Source organism: Neoarius graeffei, chromosome 2 (genome assembly GCF_027579695.1).
Source record: "Neoarius graeffei isolate fNeoGra1 chromosome 2, fNeoGra1.pri, whole genome shotgun sequence".
NCBI lineage: Eukaryota > Metazoa > Chordata > Actinopteri > Siluriformes > Ariidae > Neoarius > Neoarius graeffei.
The window spans coordinates 115731568-115759490 of NC_083570.1; the positions used below are offsets into that span (position 1 = coordinate 115731568).

General features: G+C 41.7%; 1 protein-coding gene across 1 annotated transcript; it reads left to right on the plus strand.

Moving 5' to 3' along the window:
- Nucleotides 1-2175: 2175 nt before the first annotated feature.
- Nucleotides 2176-27923, plus strand: ddah2 (DDAH family member 2, ADMA-independent). The gene is made up of 6 exons (XM_060915392.1): nucleotides 2176-2323; nucleotides 5533-5958; nucleotides 8216-8389; nucleotides 21318-21437; nucleotides 26029-26172; nucleotides 27635-27923. The coding sequence occupies exons 2-6, from the start codon at nucleotides 5671-5673 to the stop codon at nucleotides 27749-27751; spliced, it is 843 nt and encodes a 280-aa protein (XP_060771375.1). The 5' UTR covers nucleotides 2176-2323; nucleotides 5533-5670; the 3' UTR covers nucleotides 27752-27923.

The window sequence follows — 27923 nt, forward strand, 5'->3', positions numbered from 1 at the left end:
AAGTATTACAAACTGAAAAAACAACAACTCCACAACAGTCCAGCCCAGTTTCAGATGGAAAAACAAACAACCAAACAACCAACCAAACAAACAAACATTATGCATTTGTGTGTGTGCACTTGATTCAATGGATTCACTCTAAAGAATCGATTCATCTCGATTTACAGAAAGTTGGTTCAATAGATTCACTCTAAAGAATCAATTCATCTCCTTTGCAGAAAATTGGTTCAATAGATTCACTCTAAAAAATCGATTCATCTCTATTTACAGAAAGTTGGTTCGAAGATTGGTTTAATAGATTCATTCTTAAGAATTGATTCATCTCGATTTACAGAAAGTTGGTTCAATAGATTGGTTCAATAGATTCACTCTAAAGAATCGATTCATCTCCTTTGCAGAAAATTGGTTCGATTCACACTAAAAAAATCGATTCATCTAGATTTACAGAAAGTTGGTTCAATAGATTGGTTCAATAGATTCACTCTAAAGAATCGATTCATCTCGATTTACAGAAAGTTGGTTCAATAGATTGGTTCAATAGATTCACTCTAAAGAATCGATTCATCTCCTTTGCAGAAAATTGGTTCGATTCACACTAAAAAAAATCGATTCATCTAGATTTACAGAAAGTTGGTTCAATAGATGGATTCAATAAATTCACTCTAAATAATCGATTCATCTCCATTTGCAGAAAGTTGGTTCAGTAGATTCACTCTAAAGAATCGATTCATTTCCATTTGCAAAAAGTTGGTTCAATAGATTCACTCTAAAGAATCGATTCATCTCCTTTGCAGAAAATTGGTTCGATTCACTCTAAAAAAATCGATTCATCTAGATATACAGAAAGTTGGTTCAATAGATGGGTTCAATAAATTCTCTCTAAATAATCTATTCATCTCCATTTGCAGAAAGTTGGTTCAATAGATTCACTCTAAAGAATCGATTAATCTCCTTTGCAGAAAGTTGGTTCAATAGATTCATTCTAAAGAATCGATTCATTTCCATTTGCAAAAAGTTGGTTCATTAGATTCACTCTAAAGAATCGATTCATCTCTTTTGCAGAAAGTTGGTTCAATAGATGGGTTCAATAAATTCACCCTTAAAGAATCGATTCATCTCCTTTGCAGAAATTTGGTTCAATAGATTCACTCTAAAGAATCGATTCATCTCCTTTGCAGAAAGTTGGTTCAATAGATTCACTCTAAAGAATCGATTCATCTCCTTTGCAGAAAGTTGGTTCAATAGCTTCATTCTAAAGAATCGATTCATCTCCATTTGCAGAAATTTGGTTCAATAGATTTATTCTAAAGAATCGATTCATTTCCATTTGCAAAAAGTTGGTTCAATAGATTCACTCTAAAGAATCGATTCATCTCCATTTACAGAAAGTGAGCATTGATGAATCATCCCTCGAGGAACCGATTCACAAGCAAAAGTGACCCTTTGTTTTCCTTTCATCCTGACACAGCAAAAAGCTGTTTCTGTATTGCTTTAATCAATTAAAGTCATTTATATTTTTGTTTGATAGCAGATAAAAATTATTTTGCCTCCTCATAATATGGACCTAAACTCATATTACTGTAATCATAAACACCGAAACAGTAGCTAGCTCACAGACTAGCTTATGGCTAAATCGCGTTATCGCACGTTTCCATGGAAACGGATCATTCCACTGGATGGGAGGAGATGGGGGCGTAACGGGGCGTGTCCCACACGCTTTCTAAAGAAAAAAACGAGGGCTGGGAAAGACTTATTAATCTTTCATAAGATTTATTATTGAACATATCAGTATGTTATTGTTTTACTGACACTCCCACTCCTCTCACTGCTGCAGTGGCAAAACAGCTGGTGGACATTATTTACATAGTTATATACACACACACACACATATATATATATATATATATATATATATATATATATATATATATATATATATATATATATGTTTAAATATAAGAACTATGTGTGTACACATCTGGATAAATACTTACTTACTTACTCACGTGTTTGGGGTGTTTTTTGGTTTAATTAAACTGACTTACGACAATTTGGAACAAGGCAATGATTTTTAAACGAATCGAATCCCAAAGATCCGCTAACCCGAAGGAACCGATTCATTGAGTCGAAAGGGAGTTGGATATGAGCGAGCAGGAGGAATGGTGAGGGGGAGGAAGAGAGAGAGAGAAAGACAAGAGGGAGGAGAGAGAAAGAGAACAGGGATAACGGGGCTGTGTGGGTGTGGGAGGAGAGGAGAGGAGAGGAGAGAAGAGAAGAGAAGTGGATATGAATGATTCAAACCGAGGCTTTATTTGTTTGTAAGGTAAGCTCAGATGTGGGATATTTATATTTTTGTTTACAAAGTTCTCTTGCAGCTCTGTTGGGATCAGAAAGTGTGGCATGGCTGAGTGTTTTGTCTGTTACAATGTAACACGTGTGTGTGTGTGTGTTATTTGGATGAAGGTAAAAATATTTGGGTTGAAAGTGGATTTTGTGAGGTTTGGGGAAATGTTTTGTAGCTTTGTAAGTAAATCCTTGCTTTTGCATGTCTTTATCTTGTGCAACTTTGCAGAAAAAAATAAGCCCTTCTGGTTCAGGTTACACATTACCCGTATTTTCCCCTTTGCTCCAGATGTAGTTGGTCAGTGTTTGGTCTCTAAAATTTCCTTCTTTATTTTTGCATTGCAAGGATACTGTAGAGAACAAGTAATGGGAGCTTAACTGTTCAAACTGCATGCCTACAGTGGGTAAAGTTCATATTTTGCATCTTCAAGGCTGTTGTAGAGCCTCTGGACAAAAGTGTGTGTGTGTGTGTGTGAGAGAGAGAGGGAGAGAGAGAGAGTTTTGTTTGTGAAATAGTGAAGCCTGGAAACAATCTCACTCTCTAAGGTACATTTCGTCCTCAACTCTAACCATGTTGTGTGATAAAGAGACACATGTATCATCTCACCCCTCTCTCTCTCTCTCTCAGCTTTCATGGGGCAGAGGGAGATCATCCGGTCAGCTCTCATTCCTGCATCACTAAACAACTTCATCCTGCTGGATCAGCTGTGTGTGTGTGTGTGTACTTGCTATGTATTGAGGACTAGAATACTTTTTTTTTTTTTCCCGCCAACAGAGTTAGGACATTTTTGGGAAGTGAGGACATTTGGGCTGGTCCCCACTTCTTAAAGAAGAAAGAAAGAAAGCACAACTTTTATTCTTCACACATTTGTGAAATTTCCTTTCTGCATTTAACCCATCTGAAGCAGTGAACACACACATACCCAGAGCAGTGGGCAGCCATGCCAACAGCACCCGGGGAGCAGTCGGGAGTCAGGTGCCTCGCTCAAGGGCACCCCAGCCCAAGACCGTCCCATATTAACCTAACCGCATGTCTTTGGACTGTGGGGGAAACCGGAGCACCCGGAGGAAACCCACGCAGACATGGGGAGAACATGCAAACTCCACACAGAAAGGCCCTCGCCGGCTGCTGGGTTCAAACCCAGAACCTTCTTGCTGTGAGGCGACAGCGCTAACCACTACACCACCGTGCCGCCCAACATGGCAAAGGGCTGTTTGAGGGTTTAAACTTGGTTTTAGTTTTCAGGTTAGAATGAGGGTTTGGGGCGAGAGATTTAGTTGTGATCATGAAGATAGAAGTGTGTGTGTGTGTGTGTGTGTTTCTGGGTGTGTATAATGCAACATTGCCAAAGCATAAAAAGTAGTACAGAATAAAAAAAAAATCTGCTATAACATCATTTTTTAAAAATCACAATGACATCACTTTAATGCCTCCGTTATATAAAAAGTAATTGATGGACTTTCCTGCTCTTTTACAAGAAGAATCACGTCATCACCTGTAGAATGTGAAGTTCATGTGTCTGTAGAGAGAGTGAAGTGAGGCTCCTCTACTTTACAAGCTGGAACCTGGGCAGCTAAGAGAGCAGAGCATCCACCATGCTTAGAACTTGTACATCTCCGTGATATTTTCAACACTTTTTAGCCTGCAGTGAACCCTGTTGGTTTGAGGAACTACATTTTTGTTTAAACACCACTGGTTCTGAGAACATAGTTTGAGACTTCTGAGGTTTCTGAGAACCCCATTAGATTGGGCGAGCTAGTTGGTTCCAGAAACTTCCTGGTTCAAGAAACCCATTAGTTTGGGGTACATATTTGCTTTGCCATATACCATTTGATTTCAAAGCTGGAGGTTCTAGTTTAGAGAACAGTTGTTTTGGGAATGTTAGTTGTTTTTCAGGAACCTTGTTGGGTTTGGTGGTCCTGTCAGTTCTGGGAACCTTCTTGGGTTTTGGGAGTCCTGTCGGTTCTGGGAACCTTGTTGGGTTTGGTGGTAGTGGGGTCCTGTCAATTCTGGGAACCATGTTGGGTTTGGTGGGGGGGTCCCATCAGTTCTGAGAACCTTGTTGGGTTTGGTGGTGGAGGGTGGAGACCTCGACTGGCTATCGTAGCCTGCAGGGAATCGGCCGTCAGACTTCTGTCACATGTCCCAGACCCGGTGAAATGTAACTGAATTGTCTTGGCCAGCCCTAAGGGTCCCATCTGCATCTCATCATTGCTGAGGAGTGTGCTTCCATCACCCAATCAAGCATCCAGCCAGAGCAGTCATGATATATTTTTTACCATATTAACATGCCATTGTTTTACATGTTGGTCCTGGGATTGAGATGCTGGCCTCTTCTGCCCCTCGGACCTGCTTGATCCATCATGGTGCCCTGTGTCTGGTCGGAGTTTTATCGCATCACTCCTGTGAAGGACGGCCCCATGAGGATAGTTGAGGGTTATACCTGGAGGATGCTCTTGACTCTTACAGTAATGCTTTTATGGCTGAGGACTGCAGTTGTCATGAACAGTTTTGCACTCAAGTTTCCATCAATGAAGAGTTATAACATCAACGAAACTGTCCTCATGTTAAAACTGTTAATATTATAGTCAGGCTGTCTGTTGTTGCCCAAATGAGGATGGGTTCCCTTTTGAGTCTGGTTCCTCTTGAGGTTTCTTCCTCATGTCGTCTGAGGGAGTTTTTCCTTGCCACCATCGCCACAGGCTTGCTCATTGGGGATAGATTAGGGATAAAACTAGCTCATGTTTTAAGTTGTTCAAATTCTGTAAAGCTGCTTTGCGACAATGTTTATTGTTAAAAGCGCTATACAAATAAACTTGACTTGACTTGTTGGGTTTGGGAAGTTATATTTATTGATTTAAGAACACCAGTTGTTTTTAGCAACATTGTTGGTTTGGGGAACTTGTCAGTTTTGGGAATGTTGTTGGTTTGCGGAACCTGTCAGTTTACGTGAGCTTGTTGGCTACACACATGGATTTCCAAACCAACTGGTAGTTGATCAAATTTGTATGCATTGACCAACATGCTGATTAATAATTAATTTACTGATGTTATGCCATCTGCAGTAATGACAGCAGTCATGTATAATGTGTGTGGGGGGTTGGGAGAGTGTGGTGTGATGGGATGGATAGAAGTAAATATTGTCACAGTAACCTGTCTGTCTGTCTGTCTGTCTGTCTCTTTCTCAGGTGTGGGTGATGCTGATGTAGATGAGTGAATGATTCTCCTCACAGGGATCCATTAGAACCCACAGGTGCCAGTTGAGAGAAAGTGTGCATGTGCACACCCTGTAACCACATCTGACGCGTGCACACACACAGAGGGCTATGGCAAGTGTGTGTCCGTATGGGCGGTTCACCCATGCTGTGGTGTGTGGTATCCCTCAGTCCCCTGGTGTGGGCGGGGTGGAAGTGGAGGTGGCAAAGTTGCAGCGTCAGTACGGTGTGTTGGTGGGAACACTGAGGCAGAAGGTGGGACTGCAGGTGCTGGAGATCTCTGCAGATACACACTCTAACGCACACCTTCCTGAGAGCTGGAGGGTCGAGGACATGGCCATCATACAGGGGGACATGGCACTCCTCACACAGCCGCTCAACCCAGAGAGACGCCAGGAGGTCTCAAACACACACACGTGACCAATACATTACTTAATACCCATTGTTTAATTGTGGGGTTTTTTTTATATATTGGACCCTTTCTAAAGAACATAATATTCATTAGTGTAACTATTTTGGAATGTAACCACAGTCACAATCAAATATAAAATTTCAGGTTACAATTATTCTTGTGTTCACATCGCGGAGGGTGTTATTTCACTATTCTTGTGTGTTTTTAATTAAGTCATCGAGGTTTCACTGACTAGGTGAGCTTTAGTTTGCAAGGTTGCATTCCTGTGTAACCATTTTGGAAAAACAGCAACAAAAATAATGGTTCAAAATAAAACTACATTTTTGGTTTTGCTACTGTCTTTACTAAACATATACAAACACACACACATATATATATATATATATATATATATATATATATATATATTTTTTTTTTTTTTTAATTACACACACACACACACACAGTGGGGCAAAAAAGTATTTCGTCAGTCACCAATTGTGCAAGTTCTCCCACTTAAAAAGATGAGAGGCCTGTAATTTTCATCATAGGTATACCTCAACTATGAGAGACAATGTGATTTTCTGGATTTTTTTTCTCATTTTGTCTGATTTTTAAAGAATTTATTTGCAAATTATGGTGGAAAATAAGTATTTGGTCAATAACAAAAGTTCATCTCAATACTTTGTTATATAACCTTTGTTGGCAATGACAGAGGTCAAACGTTTTCTGTAAGTCTTCACAAGGTTTTCACACACTGTTGCTGGTATTTTGGCCCATTCCTCCATGCAGATCTCCTCTAGAGCAGTGATGTTTTGGGGCTGTCGCTGGGCAACACGGACTTTCAACTCCCTCCAAAGATTTTCTATGGGGTTGAGATCTGGAGACTGGCTAGGCCACTCCAGGACCTTGAAATGCTTCTTACGAAGCCACTCCTTCATTGCCCGGGTGGTGTGTTTGGGATCATTGTCATGCTGAAAGACCCAGCCATGTTTCATCTTCAATGCCCTTGCTGATGGAAAGAGGTTTTCACTCAAAATCTCACGATACATGGCCCCATTCATTCTTTCCTTTACACGGATCAGTCGTCCTGGTCCCTTTGCAGAAAAACAGCCCCAAAGCATGATGTTTCCACCCCCATGCTTCACAGTAGGTATGGTGTTCTTTGGATGCAACTCAGCATTCTTTCTCCTCCAAACACGACAAGTTGAGTTTTTACCAAAAAGTTCTATTTTGGTTTCATCTGACCATATGACATTCTCCCAATCCTCTTCTGGATCATCCAAATGCTCTCTAGCAAACTTCAGACGGGCCTGGACATGTACTGGCTTAAGGAGGGGGACACGTCTGGCACTGCAGGATTTGAGTCCCTGGCAGCGTAGTGTGTTACTGATGGTAGCCTTTGTTACTTTGGTCCCAGCTCTCTGCAGGTCATTCACTAGGTCCCCCTGTGTGGTTCTGGGATTTTTGCTCACGGTTCTTGTGATTTTGACCCCACGGGGTGAGATCTTGCGTGGAGCCCCAGATCGAGGGAGATTATCAGTGGTCTTGTATGTCTTCCATTTTCTAATAATTGCTCCCACAGTTGATTTCTTCACACCAAGCTGCTTACCTATTGCAGATTCAGTCTTCCCAGCCTGGTGCAGGTCTACAATTTTGTTTCTGGTGTCCTTTGACAGCTCTTTGGTCTTGGCCATAGTGGAGTTTGGAGTGTGACTGTTTGAGGTTGTGGACAGGTGTCTTTTATACTGATAACGAGTTCAAACAGGTGCCATTAATACAGGTAACGAGTGGAGGACAGAGGAGCCTCTTAAAGAAGTTGTTACAGGTCTGTGAGAGCCAGAAATCTTGCTTGTTTGTAGGTGACCAAATACTTATTTTACAGAGGAATTTACCAATTCATTAAAAATCCTACAATGTGACTTCCTGGATTCTTTCCCCCCATTCTGTATCTCATAGTTGAAGTGTACCTATGATGAAAATTACAGGCCTCTCTCATCTTTTTAAGCGGGAGAACTTGCACAATTGGTGGCTGACTAAATACTTTTTTGCCCCACTGTGTGTATGTGTGTGTAATATAATATAAAAAGACCCACGGCACACTTGCTCTATAGTTTAGAAATGTTTAAAGTAAAATCAACAGGAATGACCTCAGAGATGTAACCATGGAAACAATCCTAGCATGGTAGCCAATTGATATCGGTGGGTTTTAAGTTATTCACAATAAATTGACTATGATTGATCTGAGGGTGGGTGTGTGTTCAGACAGAGGCAGTGAGGCGTGTCCTTGCTGAGCTGAACCTGACCATGGTGGAGATGGAGGATGATGGAGCCATACTGGAGGGAAGTGATGTGCTTTTCACCGGGAGAGAGTTCTTTGTCGGCCTGTCCAAACACACTAACCAGCGTGGAGCTGAGATCCTTGCCAACACCTTCCGGGTATGAAAGCAATGCTATACTTGCTAGGACTTTGAGGGTATAGAAGCATCACTTTGCTCAAACTATATACTCGCCAGGACCTTCAGGGTACAGAAGCATCGCTGTGCTCAAACTACAGACCCCCCCCCAGGACCTTCAGGGTACAGAAGCGTCATATTGCACGTTGTACTATCATTTGCACGTTTATTTTCCAATTTACAAGCTTTGGTGTTCAGTGATTTGATCCTGAAAAAGAAACATTAATCCAGTGCATATTAACAAAAAGACATCTTACACCACAGGAGCAAAAACAGTTGAAAATTGTACTGCTTTACAAATAGATGAGGCTATATCTTGTAAAAATTTACACACACAAACTCAATGTGTGAAATAATTTGTATATTAGTCAATTGCAGTTCAGTTACATAATTTATATAGTCCTTTTAAAGCAAGTAACAATAGGTATTACAGTTCATCTATTGATGCTTGTTTTAGTTTTCACTTCGTGGCAGACCTTGTGGATCTGGAGAAGTCTTGATTACGCACCCTAGTAGCCAAGTGTTCCTGTGTTCTGTCTCCTCCACAATGACCACCAAGCCATTAGGAGCAAAGTTTCTACACCTCTTCTGCATGAACAGAAGGAATTCCTTTGTCTCATGTTTCCAAAAAGATCAGTAATATACTGATCTTATTTTCATCTTTTGCTCAAGTATGAATTCTTTTTATGGAACAAATGAGAACATACAACTGGTTTACCTTTCATCACGAGTAGATGGTTTGGTGTAAGTGTTTCTAAATCTCGAGTATCATTGGACATGATAATTCCATCAATAAGCCATCAATAATTCATGAATATTTCCACTTTGCACATGAGTTTTTAGTCGTTCATCATCCAGTATCTGTTCCTGTCCAGATCCAGATCCTTTACTACACCAGCTTGGTTTTCTTCTGGAACTGATGCCATACCTGCATTTCTGAGCTCCTTAATCATGGATATAGTTTGCTGTTCGATGGCTACTGGCTTTAGACAGAGATTCAGTTTGGCAAACTTATCATGTGCTGTCCTCTTCAGTGCTACTTTAGCACAACTTGGAGATGATGCAGCTCTAAACGGATATAATTCTGTATTTTTCCAGTTCTTTATTGATGTTTCCATCTGGCCTCCACAGAGATCGGAGATGATTCATGTTTTCAACTTTTAACTCTGACTTGATCGAACATAGCAGACATGGCTCTTTGTCTGCCATTACAACAATGTTCTCTTTCCAGAACTTCAGCAAGACATCAATGTATGTTGGTCAAACTGGGCCTTGAAGCAGTTCACTGTGGACTGAAGTATTTTGGTGGGATGAGAAAGTAGAACACGACATGAATGGTGTCTTTATAGAACTATAATTTGCCATCTTCTCTTGTGAGGTTGTCCTTTTCACTGAAATCATGGTTGTACTACTCAATAAGTAGATCCTCAAAGTTTAGTACTGATATTTGATTTGCAGTTATGGTTGGACAATGTTTTTATTTGAAGTGTCACTATGACGTGGACCATTGACCATCCATACAAGACATTTCCTCACTGCATAAAGGCCATCACGCTCCTTGTTGATGATCTGCTAAGGCTCCTTAGGCTTTGGAATATTAACCTCAGTCAGAAGTTCTTCATCAGTCTCTGGGACATGGGCATCTTCAAGGTTTTTTAAATCATATTGTGCAGATATAGTCTCTCTGGATACAGAGGCACTCTAACAGTATATACACAGACAGTGAAATGAATGAATTAACTTCATTCACCCATTTCCAGGTCCAATACTTCAAATGTAGAAACGGCTGTTTTTATGGGACATGGTTCTCAGTAGTATGGTTGTCCTTCTGCCCTTTGAATTCAGCTTTCTCATAATAATTTCCATGCACAAGGTTGAGCTGCCAGGCTCTAGAAAGGGAAAGGTTGTGATGAACTGGTTACCCTTTGGTATCTTAACTTGCAATGTTTCGATGGCTAATGTACTGTTTGAGCAAGACCCAAGAGAGACTAGTGCACTGCTGACAGATGTATCATCCTTTACCACTGACATCTCTAGATCGAGAACTTTGTTTTCTGGCTTGATGGTAGGTATTGCTCCAGTATTACTTTTCTTTATCTTTCTTATCTAAATACAGCAGAGAAGGATGCTTTTTGTTCACAGATTTGGCAGACCATGGTTTCCCCCAATTCTTACTCGGTTGTCCTTTTGTTTGGTATGCAAAGTCTAATCCATTTGACTTTACAAACTCTCATCATGTTGAGATTTGTTAGCACCTCGCAAGGGAATCCTCACCTCCACAGAACACGTATGAACAGCGAACGATTTTAGTGCCAGACACTCGGTCCGTAATCAAATAAAACGAGTACGGACCGGGAAATAATCTGATCAATCGGTAGGTGTGAATGTGAGTGTGAATGGTTTGTCTGTGTCTGTGTCAACCCTGTGATGACCTGGCGACTTGTCCAGGGTGTACCCCGCCTTTCGCCCGTAGTCAGCTGGGATAGGCTCCAGCTTGCCTGCGACCCTGTAGAATAGGCCGATAAGTCTCATCTCATTATCTCTAGCCGCTTTATCCTGTTCTACAGGGTCGCAGGCAAGCTGGAGCCTATCCCAGCTGACTACGGGCGAAAGGCGGGGTACACCCTGGACAAGTCGCCAGGTCATCACAGGGCTGACACATAGACACAGACAATCATTCACATTCACACCTACGGTCAATTTAGAGTCACCAGTTAACCTAACCTGCATGTCTTTGGACTGTGGGGGAAACCGGAGCACCCGGAGGAAACCCACGCGGACACGGGGAGAATATGCAAACTCCGCACAGAAAGGCCCTCGCCGGCCACGGGGCTCGAACCCGGACCTTCTTGCTGTGAGGCGACAGTGCTAACCACTACACCACCGTGCCGCCCAATAAATATAATTTTGTTGATAAATTTGCTTTCAGTTCTCCTTTAAATAGACCTGCCCCCCTAAGAGAGTTCAAGGTTAGGGGGAGGGATAACCCCTGGTTTTCTGACACGTTTATCCTCCTTGATGAATGAAAGGAACCTGTCCTGGGCAAAAGCAAGGAAATCTGGTTTAGAAACTGATTGGTCTATTTTACGGTGTTTGAGAAATGAATGCACTATGCAGGTTCGCAAAGCTAAATCACAATTTTATTTAGATGACACATCCAGAAATTTACAAAATCCGGCTAAATTTTGGAAAACCACCAAGTCTCTGAAATCTGATTCCTCACCTTTGATTCCACCAAAGCAGATTAGAGCTGACTCTACAAATTACTGATAAAGAGATGGCAGACTCCTTTAATCAGCATTTTGCTTCTGCTGGGCTCCTTTTCAAATCAGTGCTTAATCAAACATTGGCAGATATACATGTCTCAGGTAATGGAACAGCTGACACTTTATTATCCCCGGCTGGCCGAAAGGCCTGAAGGGGGATTATGTTGTGGCAATGTCCATCCGTCCCAGGAAGGGTACTCCCCTTCTGAAATCAACTCCTCTCACGATTTTTGGAGGAATTTCATGAAATTTGACTAGGCATTGTTATATGTCGGTAATGCACATATTGTAATTTCGTTTAATTCGGTCACATTTTACCAGAGTTGTGGCCCTTGATTAACAACCTTGTACTTTCACAATTTCATGAAGGTGTGCTCGCCTTCTGACATCAACTCCTCTCACAATTTTTGTATGAATTTCTCAAAGCTTGGCAAAAGGCCTTGTTATATGATGGTAATATGCAGATTGCAATTTAATTTTGTTTGTGAAAACTTTCCCAGAGTTTTGACCCTTGGTTAAATAACTTGTACTTTGACAATTTCATGAGGGTGTACGTTCTTCTGAAATCAACTTCTTTCACAATTTGTGGAGGAATTTCACCAAACTTGGCAAAAGGCTTTGTTATATGACTGTTATATGCATGTTGAAATTTCATTTAATTAGGGCAAATTTTCCCAGAGTTATGCCCTTGATTATTAACAAACTTGTACTTTGGCAATTTCATCAAAGTGTGCTTGCTTTCTGAAATCAACTTCCCTCACAATTTTTTGAGGATTTTCATGCAATTTCATTAAATTTAGTCACATTTTACCAGAGTTATGGCAGAGTTGCCAGCGGGGGATATGCCTTTTGTGCCATTCAAAAGGGAAATGGTTCTGTCAGCCTCGAAAAAAATATAAACTGCAGAAAGTTATTGCTGCTGATGTTATTGCTGAGCCATTAACTTATATTTTTAATTTGTCCTTGGAGCAAACTATTATTCCTGACTCTTGGAAAACGGCACATGTGGCACCCCTTTTAAAAGCTGGGGATCCAACTGTATTGAATAATTATTGCCCTATTTCTAAACTTCCGGTGTTGGCTAAAATCTTCGAGTCTCTAGTCAGTGATCAGTTGAAAGTTTTTCACTTACAACAATATTCTTAGCAGGCTTCAGGATGAGGCACAGCAGTCATCACAGCAGCCATCAAAGTGATTGACGATATTGTCAGTCCTATTGATTGATTGATTGATTGATTGTAAAAGCTCATGTGCAGCGCTGTTTGTTGATCTTTCTAAGGCTTTTGCTACAGTAGACCATGACATTTTGTTACGATGTTTGGGTAAAATTGGTGTGTCTGCAAAAGCTTTGAGGTGGTTTAAAAACTATCTTACAAACATATTTCAGTGTGTTCTATGCGACGGTATTGGATCAGAGAAGGTTGCTATTAAGATTGGAGTTCCACAAGGCTCCATTCTAGGGCTACTGCTGTTTACCGTTTACATACAGTGGTGCTTGAAAGTTTGTGACTCCTTTAGAATTTTCTCTATTTCTGCATAAATATGACCTAAACCATCATCAGATTTTCACACAAGTCCTAAAAGTAGATAAAGAGAACCCAGTTAAACAAATGAGATAAAAATATGATACTTGGTCATTTATTTATTCAGGAAAATGATCCAATATTACATATCTGTGAGTGGCAAAAGTATGTGAACCTTTGCTTTCAGTATCTGATGTGAGCCCCTTGTGCAGCAATAACTGCAACTAAACGTTTCCGGTAACTGTTGATCAGTCCTGCACACCAGCTTGGAGGAATTTTAGCCCGTTCCTCCGTACAGAACAGCTTCAACTCTGGGATGTTGGTGGGTTTCCTCACATGAACTGCTTCCTTCAGGTCCTTCCACAACATTTTGATTGGATTAAGGTCAGAACTTTGACTTGGCCATTCCAAAACATTATTCTTCATTAACCATTCTTTGGTAGAACGGCTTGTGTGCTTAGGGTCGTTGTCTTGCTGCATGACCCACCTTCTCTTGAGATTCTGTTCATGGATAGATGTCCTGACATTTTCCTTTAGAATTCGCTGGTATAATTCAGAATTCATTGTTCCATCAATGATGGCAAGCCGTCCTGGCCCAGATGCAGCAAAACAGGCCCAAACCATGATACTACCACCACCATGTTTCACAGATGGGATAAGGTTCTTATGCTGGAATGCAGTGTTTTCCTTTCTCCAAACATAACGCTTCTCATTTAAACCAAAAAGTTCTATTTTGGTCTCATCCGTCCACAAAACTTTTTTTTCCAATAGCCTTCTGGCTTGTCCACATGATGTTTAGCAAACTGCAGAGGAGCAGCAATGTTCTTTTTGGAGAGCAGTGGCTCCAACCCTGCCATGCACACCGTAGTTGTTCAGTGTTCTCCTGATAGTGGACTCATGAACATTAAAATTAGCCAATGTGAGAGAGGCCTTCAGTTGCTTAGAAGTTACCCTGGGGTCCTTTGTGACCTCGCCGACTATTACACTGCTTGCTCTTGGAGTGATATTTGTTGGTCAACCGCTCCTGGGGAGGGTAACAATGGTCTTGAATTTCCTCCATTTGTACACAATCTGTCTGACTGTGGATTGGTGGAGTCCAAACTCTTTAGAGATGGTTTTGTAACCTTTTCCAGCCTGATGAGCATCAACAACCCTTTTTCTGAGGTCCTCAGAAATCTCCTTTGTTTGTGCCATGATACACTTCCACGTGTTGTGAAGATCAGACTTTGATAGATCCCTGTTCTTTAAATAAAACAGGGTGCCCACTCGCACCTGATTGTCATTCCATTGATTGAAAACACCTGACTCTAATTTCACCTTCAAATTAAATGCTAATCCTAGCGGTTCACATACTTTAGCCACTCACAGATATGTAATATTGGATCATTTTCCTCAATAAATAAATGAGCAAGTATAATATTTTTGTCTCATTTGTTTAACTGGTTTCTCTTTATCTACTTTTAGGACTTGTGTGAAAATCTGATGATGTTTTAGGTCATATTTATGCAGAAAATTCTAAAGGGTTCACAGACTTTCAAGCACCACTGTAAATGACATTTGTACACATCAAGTATGCACCTGTATGCAGATGACACCATTATCTATTGCTCTGCCCCTTCTCCTTTGGAGGCACTGGTGAAACTTCAGGAGGCATTCATTTGCACTGCAAGAAAATTTACTTAAATTAAAATTTGTTTTAAATTCCAGAAAAACCTGAAATGTGTTATTTACGAATTCCCACATTCAAGCTTTGCCTCAAGTTACCACCTTACAGGGACAAGAAATACAAAGGGTGTCATCCTATGAATATTTGGTTTTTCTATTGGATGAAAATCTTTCTTTTAATTCCCATGTTGCTAACTTTGGTAAAGCAGCTTAAAAGTCAAGCTAGGTTTCTGTTTTAGAAATAAGGCTTGTTTTATTTTAAAAGCCAGAAAATAACTTGTTGCAGCCACTTTTTTTTTTTTTTTGTCTGTCACCATAATCTAAAACATTCTCTATATGCATGCTGCAAAGACTGTGTTTATCATTCCGCGCTACGCTTTATAACTAAGGCTGGCTTTCCACTCACCACTGCAGTTTATACAGTTTATCTGGTTGGCCTTCACTGTCGATACGTAGACTGCTTCATTGGCTCATTTATAGAGTAGTTATTGGTTTGTTACCATCTTATTTATTTTTTTCACAGACAACTAACAAGAGATATAACCTCAGGTCCAACAACATCATCTTTTTCAGGGTACCAACTGTGAAATCTGAATTCGGTAAAACAGCTTTTCGGTTCAATGCCCCTTCATCCTGGAATGCACTTCAGAAACAGTTAAAACTTGACCTCCTCATTCCACTTTGTGATTTTAAACTTTGTGTTGCAAACACTCTAAATGATCCCTGTGAATGCTTTTAGATTGTCGTTGTCATATTTTCCTTATTCTGTTTTACTTCCTTATTTCCTTTGTATTTTGTATTATATGTTTTATGTTCTAGCTAGGTGACGCCCTTTCTTGGCCAGGGCTCACTTGGAAAAGAGACTTCCGTCTCAATGTGCTTTACCCTGGTTAAAGGAAGGATAGATGGATAGATAAATATCATCCAAAAAGCGCTCAAGCTCTCCTGACAGACAAAAACAACAAACATGAATATGAGGCAGAAAGAGAATGGGTTTGCCTCCGTGCCCAGCTAGATCAGAGTTTATTATCCATTTCATATTACGTCAAATAATAATGAATCCTAAAACTGTCCTATGCTAATGATCAAACAACACCCAAGTCCCCATATCCAGATATAGGCCCTGTCCACACAGCAACGGATTCAGGTGAATCTGATAAAATTGTTTATCGTTTCGGCCTGGCGTCCACACGGCACCGGCGTTTTGGGTGCCCCAAAACGAAATCTTTTGAGAACGGGTTCCAGAGTGAAAAAATCTGGCAATGGCACCGTTGCGAAGTTGTCTGGATGAGTAGAACGAATTTGTTTACGATGACGTCACAACCACATGACTGTCAGTGCTTCACGCCGGGTAGAAGTGTAACGAACTCGATGCAAGTTGTCAACAAATCCTATAACTTGGTTCATGAAACGCGCTTACAAAATATTTTCACTGTGAATATTTTTTGTGTAATGGTGCAAAGTGAGAGAGAGAGAGAATAGCCCTTAGGGCAGAGTCTTTAGTCCAAACACTGCGGAAGCAGTACCAAACCGCGCACCGCCCGTGCGCCTTCCAAAAACAATCCCACCAGCAAACATAGGGGAAAAAAAAGGAGCGATCTCACCTCTTCAGATGTTGGTTTAAGTCCGACAATACATTCCTCAAAAAGGGCGTAGAAGAACAAAGTAATCCATCAACGTGTAGCATTCAATTTATTCCGGACCATTAAAGAATTCTGGAGGATATCAGAATGTTGGCGTACCGGCTTCCATCTACCCCCATTCATTCCTCTTTCTGCGTCTTTCGTTTTATGCTACTGATTAATAATCAAAACTTTGTGGCTAATGCTACAGAAGAAGGGGTTTATGCGCATGCGTCTACTTCTATTGTTCTGGTGTCTCTGATGGGACCGTCTTACAGCGCACGTAGTGGTGTGGCATGTGTATTGCATCGTTTTCAGCAAGCGTTGCGTTGTCATATGTACCTGAAGTTTTACTGATCCGTTGCCCATGTGGACGCGATATTTTTAAAAAAAAATCTCGTTGCTGTTGTCGTGTGGATGTAGCCATAGTTTCCGAGCTGAGTGTGCATCCAGTATTGCATTTGGAAAATGTGCATTGTGCAGTTAGCTAAAGCCTAGGTCACAACTGGACGTACGATTTTTTTGGCCATGCGATTTTTGGCGGTTCCCAAATCGCTGCTTTTTTTTTTTCGTGGAGAAAGACGCACGTTGGCCGTAAGTTTGTCTTGCAACCTGAAAAAAACGTAAGCGCCCGTAGAGTTTGTTTGACATGACAAAGAACCTCTGCGGCCAGTCTACGGCTCGAAAATCAGCACGTCACACGCGTGCCCTCCGTGCGTTTCACGCGCGCCCTCTGTGCATTTCTTGCGTTTTTTGCACGTAGACCAGCCGTAGGAGCACGTACGGCCGGTTGTGACCGAGGCTTAAAAGTAATGCATGCTACATCTACATTTAAATATTACTCGTGAACACCATGAAGCACATGCACCACCACACTCTTAGAATTTGGGAATAGGTTACAAGCCGGGTAGCATCTCCCATCATTCATACACACATGCGTACATAAAATACCCAGGACACCATCATGCGCTCACCTACACCAGAGGAAAAATGGAACATAATTATGACCAGAATAAATAACATGCATCATATGTGGATTAATATTATTAACATTAGAAAATTCACGTTTTTACATTAAAAAAAAAAAACGAAAATGACCATTCATCTGTCGGGACAGGGGCCAGCTAGTTGCTGTCAGGACCAGCTACTTTTCAGACACTGGATGTGAAGCTGTGAAGGAGTCAGGGAGACTGGACTTTCTCATACCTGTAGATGCAGATGTTTTTGATGTTCAAGTTGCCACGGGTGTCGCTCATGCAGCATAACTGCTTCTACTGTATTTTAAGTTGCCTACTGATTGTAGGTTAGGATTTCCTGTTTTGGACATTTTGGAATCTTTTACACTCTCTTAAATCACCAAACAATGGGTCTGAATTAATTTCTGCTTGCTTTTCCAGGAATGACCCTGGAATGTCGTATTCTATATTATTCGCAGGCAGCTTTGAAAGGAAAGGATTAAATTCAGGTTTGATAGGATATCAAATTCCTCCACTGCATTTCAGATTTCACATTACATTGCAGCAACCTTTTAAGAAAAGTGCATACTCTGTGTCCATGTAGGCATTTGAGACTCTGATATCAGCACCAAAGTTTTCTTTAAAGGGGCCCGTCCCAGAATCCAGTCCGTCGTTTTTGTTTTGAAAGCACATTAGCGCTACCTGCTAGCTCTCTGTGCAGCAGAACCACCACAAATTCACTGTTGGTGATCCCTTTGAAACCCATCTCGAAATTTTTCTTTATCTACACGTCATACATGGAAGCTTTGACCAAAACGTGTTCGCAGCAGCTCGCTGGACGACCAAGGCTGGTTCTGGTCTGTTGCGATGGAATATGCATAGAAAAACTGAAATGGATTGGTCGAAATGATTCAAAATACAGATAATTTGACAAACCATCTTCACTGTCCTGTGAGAATAAGCTCGATGGCTGAGGAAATGCTGAATTGTTTTTGGAGTGTAGTTTTTCCTTGTTTTTTAATTTCAGTTCCTCTGTTTAATTTCAGGTCTCTTCCATTTCAGGGCAACATTTTTCTGCTAATGCTGCAGCACATGCCATCAGAGCAGCTGTCTCTGCTTCTGCTTTCTGGCTGTAGGGGACACCAGATTATTTCCTGCTAGATTTGTTTGAGGAGGCTGGTGAGGCTCTTGAACTCTTGGAATGAACTTTACATGGAGAGAACATTGCTAATTCAGCACTATAACCAATTTGGGGATTTTTCAAGCAACCATTTCTCAGCATCCATCATGCGTTTTTTTTTTTTTGTTTAATTTATTTATTTATTTTAAAAGTTGGCTATTTTGGGGTCAGTTCGTTCTGTCGTTAATGCATTTAACATCATCCAACATTGACTGACTGACTGCACTAAATCCAACAAACCCCATGGTCCTTTTGTCAGAGAGCCAACAGTTAACAGTTTCTTGTCTGTGTGGAGACTCCATTTTCCTTTACGAGAAATAAGGGTTTTATTCAAAGTGTCATCTGAACTGCTCACAATCTACACCACCTTTAAGTGATTTTGTCCTTTTACTTCACATCATTCTCAGGTTGATGTGCAGCTCTCGTAACGTTCCGTGTGTGTTTCAAGTTCTTTTACTTTGCATGGATGTGCTGTAGTCGCAAACGTTTCTAGGCCACTTTCACTCTCCGCTGCTGCTGCTGCTCACATCCTGTCTTATAATCCATTTTATTGTCCGAGTCCAGAACGTGGTCACCAGCCAGTACAATCATCACCTTTGTGTGTGTGTGGGGTGGGGAAGCTCAAGTAGAGCCCCATGCCATGTTTCATTCTATCAGCTGTACATTTTATTTTCAATCGTACAAGCTTCATTTTTCAGTGGTTCAATTCTTAAAAATGAATTAACTCCACGCATAGTAACGAAATAAACATTTTGCATGAAGGTAGAGGGAGTGGCTTTATATTGTACTGCCTCCCTCCATAATCACAGGTACCCAGGTGCTACTTCCTGTCTCTATACCTGACTTGGTGTAGTGACTAGTATACACACAATACAGGGTGGTATTGGGTAAGCATTCAGGTAAGTATTGAGTAGTGCATACAGCCTAAATGACCAATTACAGTGGGGCAAAAACGTATTTAGTCAGCCACCAATTGTGCAAGTTCTCCCACTTAAAAAGATGAGAGGCCTGTAATTTTCATCATAGGTACACTTCAACTATGAGAGACAGAATGGGGGGGGGGGGGGGGGAATCCAGGAAATCACATTGTAGGATTTTTAATTAATTAATTGGTAAATTCCTCGGTAAAATAAGTATTTGGTCACCTACAAACAAGCAAGATTTCTGGCTCTCACAGACCTGTAACAACTTCTTTAAGAAGCTCCTCTGTCCTCCACTCGTTACCGGTATTAATGGCACCTGTTTGAACTCGTTATCAGTATAAAAGACACCTGTCCACAACCTCAAACAGTCACACTCCAAACTCCACTATGGCCAAGACCAAAGAGCTGTCAAAGGACACCAGAAACAAAATTGTAGACCTGCACCAGGCTGGGAAGACTGAATCTGCAATAGGTAAGCAGCTTGGTGTGAAGAAATCAACTGTGGGAGCAATTATTAGAAAATGGAAGACATACAAGACCACTGATAATCTCCCTCGATCTGGGGCTCCATGCAAGATCTCACCCCGTGGGGTCAAAATGATCACAAGAACGGTGAGCAAAAATCCCAGAACCACATGGGGGGACCTAGTGAATGACCTGCAGAGAGCTGGGACCAAAGTAACAAAGGCTGCCATCAGTAACACACTACGCCGCCAGGGACTCAAATCCTGCAGTGCCAGACGTGTCCCCCTGCTTAAGCCAGTACATGTCCAGGCCTGTCTGAAGTTTGCTAGAGAGCATTTGGATGATCCAGAAGAGGATTGGGAGAATGTCATATGGTCAGATGAAACCAAAATAGAACTTTTTGGTAAAAACTCAACTTGTCGTGTTTGGAGGAGAAAGAATGCTGAGTTGTATCCAAAGAACACCATACCTACTGTGAAGCATGGGAGTGGAAACATCATGCTTTGGGGCTGTTTTTCTGCAAAGGGACCAGGACGACTGATCCGTGTAAAGGAAAGAATGAATGGGACCATGTATTGTGAGATTTTGAGTGAAAACCTCCTTCCATCAGCAAGGGCATTGAAGATGAAACGTGGCTGGGTCTTTCAGCATGACAATGATCCCAAACACACTGCCCGGGCAACGAAGGAGTGGCTTCGTAAGAAGCATTTCAAGGTCCTGGAGTGGCCTAGCCAGTCTTCAGATCTCAATCCCATAGAAAATCTTTGGAGGGAGTTGAAAGTCCGTGTTGCCCAGCGACAGCCCCAAAACATCACTGCTCTAGAGGAGATCTGCATGGAGGAATGGGCCAAAATACCAGCAACAGTGTGTGAAAACCTTGTGAAGACTTACAGAAAACGTTTGACCTCTGTCATTGCCAACAAAGGGTATATAACAAAGTATTGAGATGAACTTTTGTTATTGACCAAATACTTATTTTCCACCATAATTTGCAAATACATTCTTTAAAAATCAGACAATGTGATTTTCTGGATTTTTTTTTTCTCATTTTGTCTCTCATAGTTGAAGTGTACCTATGATGAAAATTACAGGCCTCTCTCATCTTTTTAAGTGGGAGAACTTGCACAATTGGTGACTGACTAAATACTTTTTTGCCCCACTGTATAACATAAACCAAAGGAGATTAATTATTAAATGGCTCGGACGTGGGATAGAAAACACAATCACTATACAACTGTACCTTCAGAGACACCTGTCCATATTCAAACTGTACTATACTAACCCTTATTACAACGTTTCGTGTGTGTGTAGGACTTTGCCGTGTCCACAGTGCCTGTACCTGCTGGTACTCGTCTGAAGAATATCTGCTCCATGGGGGGTCCTGAGACCATCATCTTCAGTAATAGTGAGGGAGCGAGGCGGACCCTGAGGGTGAGTGTGCGTGGGTCTTGTTTAAGTAGCGCTTCGGGAACCCTAATTTTAACAGTGTTGGATATACACTCGCTGGCTACTTTATTAGGAACACCCCTACACCCACCTGCTGTTTTGATGCAGTTCTCTAATCAGCCTCGACAGCAGCATGATGCATCAAATCATGCAGCTACAAATCAAGAGCTTCAGTTAACCGGAGAAATTGTGATCTCAAAGTGCGACTTTCTTTCACTGTGGCATGGGTGTCGGTTTGAGCCAGATGGACTGGTTTGAGTATTTCAGAAGCTGCTGATCTCCTGGGGTTTTCACACACAACAGTCTCTAGAGTTTACACAGAATGGTGCGAAAAACAAAAAACATCAAGTGAATGAGGGACAGTTCTGTGGGTGGAAACAAATGCCTTGTTGATAACAGAGGGTCAGAGGAAAATGGACATATTGGTTCGAGCTTTTTGGCCAGGAAGGATCTAGTAACTCGTGTATAATCACTCTTTACAACCGTGGTGAGCAGAAAAGCATCTCAGCATGCAGCAGCAGAAGAACACACTGGGTTCCACTCCTGCAGCCAAGAACAGGGATCTTAGAATCAAAAACAAGTTCCTGTTAAAGTGGCCGGGGAGGGTATATTAGTGAAAAATGTTGGAGTTTAATGGATTTTTGTTTCTGAACGTTATGATGTGTGCATGTTTATGAAGTTATGAAATGAGAACACTTCATGGTACTGCACTCAGCCTGGCTGTATCTAACCGCAATCTCATCAGGTTCCATTAGAGCAGGTCCTGACCCTGGTGTCCACTCACACACACATTTTATATGTAGCATTAGTAATAGTAAATGCTGCTGCTGGTGCAATTTAATCCCTGACTCCGCCCCCATTCCATGTTAGAACCTCATTAGCTTTAAAAGCAGTCTGTTTGAGTCCTGTTCAAAGAACATCAAATCTCCACACTTGCAGTCAATCAGATGAGAAATGTTTAATGTCTGGGGTTTGTTTCTTTAGTTTTGGAGCTATGATATTAACGGTAGCTCAGACATGATGGAATTCTACCTCCTTTGAAATGTTTTCATGAATACGTCCGCAAATCTTCAAACAACATTATAAATCAGCATCGTCTCAATTTCTGTAAGCTTACAATGAAAAAACGAGGAGAATCTAAAATAAGAATTTACCCGTTATGTGTAAACTCTGAGGCAGAGCCCTACTGCACTGACGGGGGGGGGATTTGTTCCCCATTTACTGTTAAGGAAGTACTATTTACAATTCTCAGTGGACAAATTGTATTCCTTTAGGGCGTGTACTACACCACCGCAACAACGACAACAGTGGTGGTCTCTGGCAAGGGTCTTCAATCTTCAACACAAGGAACTGGTGTGACTGCAGGCTTTCGTTCCAGCTGAGCAGGAGCCATGCCTGGTTTCACTGATTAATCAGTTCATCTTATTCTCCAATCAGCTCTCGAGTGTGTCTCTTATTGGCTGTAATGAAAGCCTGCAGCCACACCGGACCTTTGTACCGTAGATAAGATTGAAGACCCCCACCATCAATCAACATTACTGGCGGTGGTGTACTGTCCCTAAAGGGACTGCACCTTAAATAATGCACTTAATAGGGAACATTTATTTTCCTCTGTGCATTATTAATGTTTTAAAGAGAAGAAAGTTGGAAAATCGGGTTTACATTACAGCGACATCTTGTGTTCAGACCAGGAACTTCATTTTTACCTTGCCTAATAGTTAAAGGATATACTCAGAACCTTTTATTTTTAAATAAATTTCTGAGTGGATAGTATCTCCATCCTTGACTCTTGTATGCTGCATAAATGGGAATTAAAAAATATACTTTTTTGAGAGTTAAAATCGACTGCAAAGTTGGCATTGGAGCTGCCCCGCTGAGCCAGCCAGCCCTGAGTGCGTGGTGTCACAGCGGTAACCGGTTTTAAGGCCGAGGCCTTTTACAGCTATAGACAAAAGTCATATAAATTTATGGTGAAAGTAAGAAATCCCGTTACCGACTTGCTCAACTAAGACTGATTTGACTTCATTGATTGTGGGTTGAGACTCATTAAAACAGGATAAGTGTTTATAACTTGTGCAACACACATGTACATGCATGCATTTTCACTGATAAAACGTAAAAGGCTAATTAAATAATCAGATGAACTGAGAATCATATTCTGAAGCAAATTAAATAATCTTATACCGGTAACTTAAACACACAATACAAGTGACATGTATTAATCTAAATGCAGGTAAAGGCCCGGTCCCACTGCACTTACGGATGCAAAGAGGATGTAAAACGTAAAAAAAATCTTTGCCATCCGTTGGAAAACGCTATGCATCCGTTGTGTACTCATTGCATACGTTCTTCATACGCTCTATCCATCGAGCATCCGTCCACTGTGATTTCATCCGCGCAAAAAGTTTTGAGCTGCACAAAACTTTTAGAACGGATGAACTTTCCGCCGTGTACGATGTAAATCCGCGACATATACGAGCAACAAACGTTCTATGTCCGTTATCATCCGTTAAACGTCTGCTGTATTCTCTCTGCATCCTCTGGGCATCCTCGCAACTCACATCCGCTGCAGCTGAAAACGGAAAGAGGGAGGAAAGATAAGGTACATGAAACGTCTATTCATCGTTAGTAGCACGGAAATAGAAAGGATGTAAGCGTATGCATCTCGTATATAAAGTATTCAAAACGGACAAAGCGTTTATATCTGGGATGTATCTCGTATATTTAGGATGTCTGGAGTATGTCTAGAGTATGTAGAAGGACACCTAGCGGACAATTGATATTTTGTATAAAAAGGGGGAGAAAATCATCTAGTAGTAGAGATGTATCGATGTAGCCGCCAGCACGTCTTTCCGCTTTATGCTGACGGCGTGTGTGCTGCATCCCTTTATATCCGCGGAGCAGACGCAATTCATACCCCCCGCATGCGCAGTGAACGGTCTGCATCCGATATACATCCGCGCAACATCCCCTTTGTTTCCGTTAGGCGTACGTGATGCATCCCCTTCATCCGCTATGCATCCGCTCTTTCTGCTATGCGTCTGCTTCTCAGTTATCACCGGTAACCCCTTCGGAGCTGTCATCCACTTCCATCCGCTTTCATCCGCTAAGCTTCCTATGAACATGCGTTTAACATCCCCGCTATATACTACCCACGGCTGTTCTTTTCCGTTCTATTTTCGCCAATTTTGTCCATTTCTGGAGCGGATGAAAACGGATAGAGCCACCCCCGAAATTTTGCTCGTCCGCGGTGTCCTTTTTGCATACGTTTTGTGTCCATCGGCCAGTGGGACCGGGCCTTTAACAACGTGTTTTTATATCTAAATGAGAGTCGGAGCTTACCCGTCTGTGTTCTCGCTTCTTGAAGGCCGATCTTGTGGCCGATTGTTTTGAAACAGTCTGACTTTCAGTTGTTCATTCAGTTCTCGATTCATTCGCTTCTTCCACGTAAGGGCGAGATGGCAGCGATATCCAGTGAAGAAATCAGACAGCTGCTCCACTCATTCTCCATTTTCTCTATACTGAGTACTCCGCCATTACTGCTCAGCTCAGGCAATTACTAAAACCTGGGACATGACAGGACGTCACTGGTTTTAGCAACAACTGCGGGGAGGCCACTGCCCCAGCGATATGTCGCGTCCCATTCCGTCCCAGGTTTTACCAACAACCCTCAGCTCACACTCCAGGAGAACTGGGGCAACTGAACTTGCTTTCATTTAAAAAATAATAATAAAATAAATACTTTCCTTTTCTTGTAGTTTTCTTTAATTGTTGGTACTGCACCCTCTTTTAATACAGGCTTATAGCCAACGCTCTTCAACAGATCAGAGGTCTCGTACGAGTCTTCAGTAAAATGTGCAGAGCAGAGGAGAGACCAATGTGTCCATGAACTTCTCGCAAAACGCGTCGAAATCTTTGCAGTTTGAACATTCTTGGGCCATGAATGCAACGTAAATCCACCTTCTGTCGTGTTGCTGCACTAGCCAACAACACATCTACGTGGCATGGCGATAAATTAGCTCAAAATGGAGGATCAGAGTTGCAGTCAGCTCTGTATAGCGGAAATGGTGATGAGACCGATAGACTTCCTGCTGTGACGTTACAGACATCAAGGTCGTTCACTCAGGCCTCTACCTAAATGAATCATTTTAATTGTAAAAATTACTATATTAGATTTATTGTTAGCGCTTAAAACTATTCCTGTGTCATTCTTGAGGTCTCAAGGCGTTTATAAACGAAAGTGAGGCCATGGTTCTGCATATCTCCTTTAATCATCAGGGATGTGTAGGGCAGATATGCCACATGAACAGTTTTTTGTTTTAAATGTATAATCATTGATGTGGTGGGACAAGAGAGAGGCTGGTGAGGGAGTGACTGTTGATAACTGCTGTAATCAAAGTGACCTCAGGAACTGGCACAGATTTCAGGGAAGTTCAACAGCATTAACTAGTTATAAAGCGATAAAAGGCAGGTGGTGTTCTGACAATATAAATAACAAATTGTTGGCAAATTGCTGTGCTATGAGAAATAAAAATTTAGAAAGATCTTGGCAGGCTGATTTAATGTGTCTCTGTAGGTGATGGAGCAGTTGACTGATCATCACTATGACGTGTTGTCTGTACCGGACGACGTTGCTGCTAACTGTGTATACGTGCGTGGTGCAGGTGAAGTGGATTATCTGCTCCACCCCACGCAGGATGAGTGTCCCAGCAGCGTGTCTGTGAGTTTCACTTCTTCACTCATATACCACACACTGAAATATTCAGCAACAGAGGGGAGGAAGTGGATTTTAAGATCTTTTCAGGAGTCAAATAAGGTTTTACTGCTTTTTATTTTTGTATAACCTGTACTGCGAAACTCCTCGCCTCATTCAGGTTCAGTCTCTCTTTTCTTCAAAACATGACCTGTATGAGTTGAACACTATGTAAACTGCTTTCTCACTTTCCTCATTCATCTCATTATCTGTAGCCGCTTTATCCTGTTCTACAGGGTCGCAGGCAAGCTGGAGCCTATCCCAGCTGACTACGGGCGAAAGGCGGGGTACACCCTGGACAAGTCGCCAGGTCATCACAGGGCTGACACATAGACACAGACAACCATTCACACTCACATTCACACCTACGGTCAATTTAGAGTCACCAGTTAACCTAACCTGCATGTCTTTAGACTGTGGGGGAAACCGGAGCACCCGGAGGAAACCCACGCGGACACGGGGAGAACATGCAAACTCCGCACAGAAAGGCCCTCGCCAGCCACGGGGCTCGAACCCGGACCTTCTTGTTGTGAGGCAACAGCGCTAACCACTACACCACCGTGCCGCCCACTAATAAATCTTCACCCAGATGCTCCCTACACAAATGGCTGTGTTCCAAATCCAATAAGTTGCATTTGATTCAGCGCTTATTATTTTTGTCCGTTACAAACTTTTTCCCCCCAAGTGTATTTCTAAATTGTATAATTCAGGCATCCAAACCTGTTAAATTTGGCATTTCATGTACGTGATGAGAACTTGACTTGACTAAGCCGTCCACACCATCGCGAGGACGTGTGATGGCTTTCCAGATCTTCCTATCTTGAGTTAGCCTTGTAGTTTGGGTAAGGGAGTCAGGGTTTCTGGTGACACGGTCTGCCTTGACACAATCCATCCACTTCTTTGCTGGTCTTCCTCTAGGCTGGTTGCTGTGTATATTGCCAAGCATTGCTATTTTTAGGTGCCGAGATGGTAGCATTCGGTTGACGTAGCCAAAATATCTTGGCGAAACTGCTGAGAATCCAAATCTGAGCAAAACCACTTCATGACGCAAGGCCTAAACAGCCCCAGGGTGGCACTAATAACACACCAACTCCTATTCTGTGCAAGTTGCACGGAATTATGACGCAACAACTTTAAAACCAATTGTTTGCCGTGACAGTCCTCCACCAGGTCGAAAAAAAAAACTAATTTAGTGAATGATTTAGAGTGACAATTGAATCTGTAAACAAGGACATTTTTAGAGAAAAACCTCCAAAATTATTAATGTTTCTGTTCCAGTGATGAGAAACACACTGTAGCAGAAGTGTGCAGTAATTTCTCTTCAGAGACTCCACTGAAATCTGCCAGTTATATAAATAAGCGCAGACTGGGTCAAAAAGAATTATTAATGCTCATGACGGTATCTCTCTCTCTCTTTCTCTCTTTGCAGGCCTTCCAGAAGTTTCCAGGCTACAAACTGCTTCCTACAGCATGTAGTGAGGCCTCCAAACTCGGAGGGGCGCTCTCCTCATTCTGCCTGCTCATCAATAGGAAACTCCCTTACTAACACAACACACACTTCACATCTCTCTACACTTGCAGCATCTGCGTTCATCTGCTACTCCAACGTATATCTGCGAACACGTGCATTAACTTCATACACAAATTTTATACATCAAATTTCAGGCCTTCCTGTTACTGTATGTACATCAACAAATAAAAGTCATTTCAGTCATATA

Bases quoted from the DNA above. Each gene is read 5' to 3' on its own strand.
- ddah2 (XM_060915392.1), top strand. From the start codon at position 5,671: ATGGCAAGTGTGTGTCCGTATGGGCGGTTCACCCATGCTGTGGTGTGT. The intron at 5,959-8,215 runs GTCTCAAACACA...GTGTGTGTTCAG, and splicing joins ACCCAGAGAGACGCCAGGAG to ACAGAGGCAGTGAGGCGTGT. The intron at 21,438-26,028 runs GTGAGTGTGCGT...GTGTCTCTGTAG, and splicing joins GAGCGAGGCGGACCCTGAGG to GTGATGGAGCAGTTGACTGA.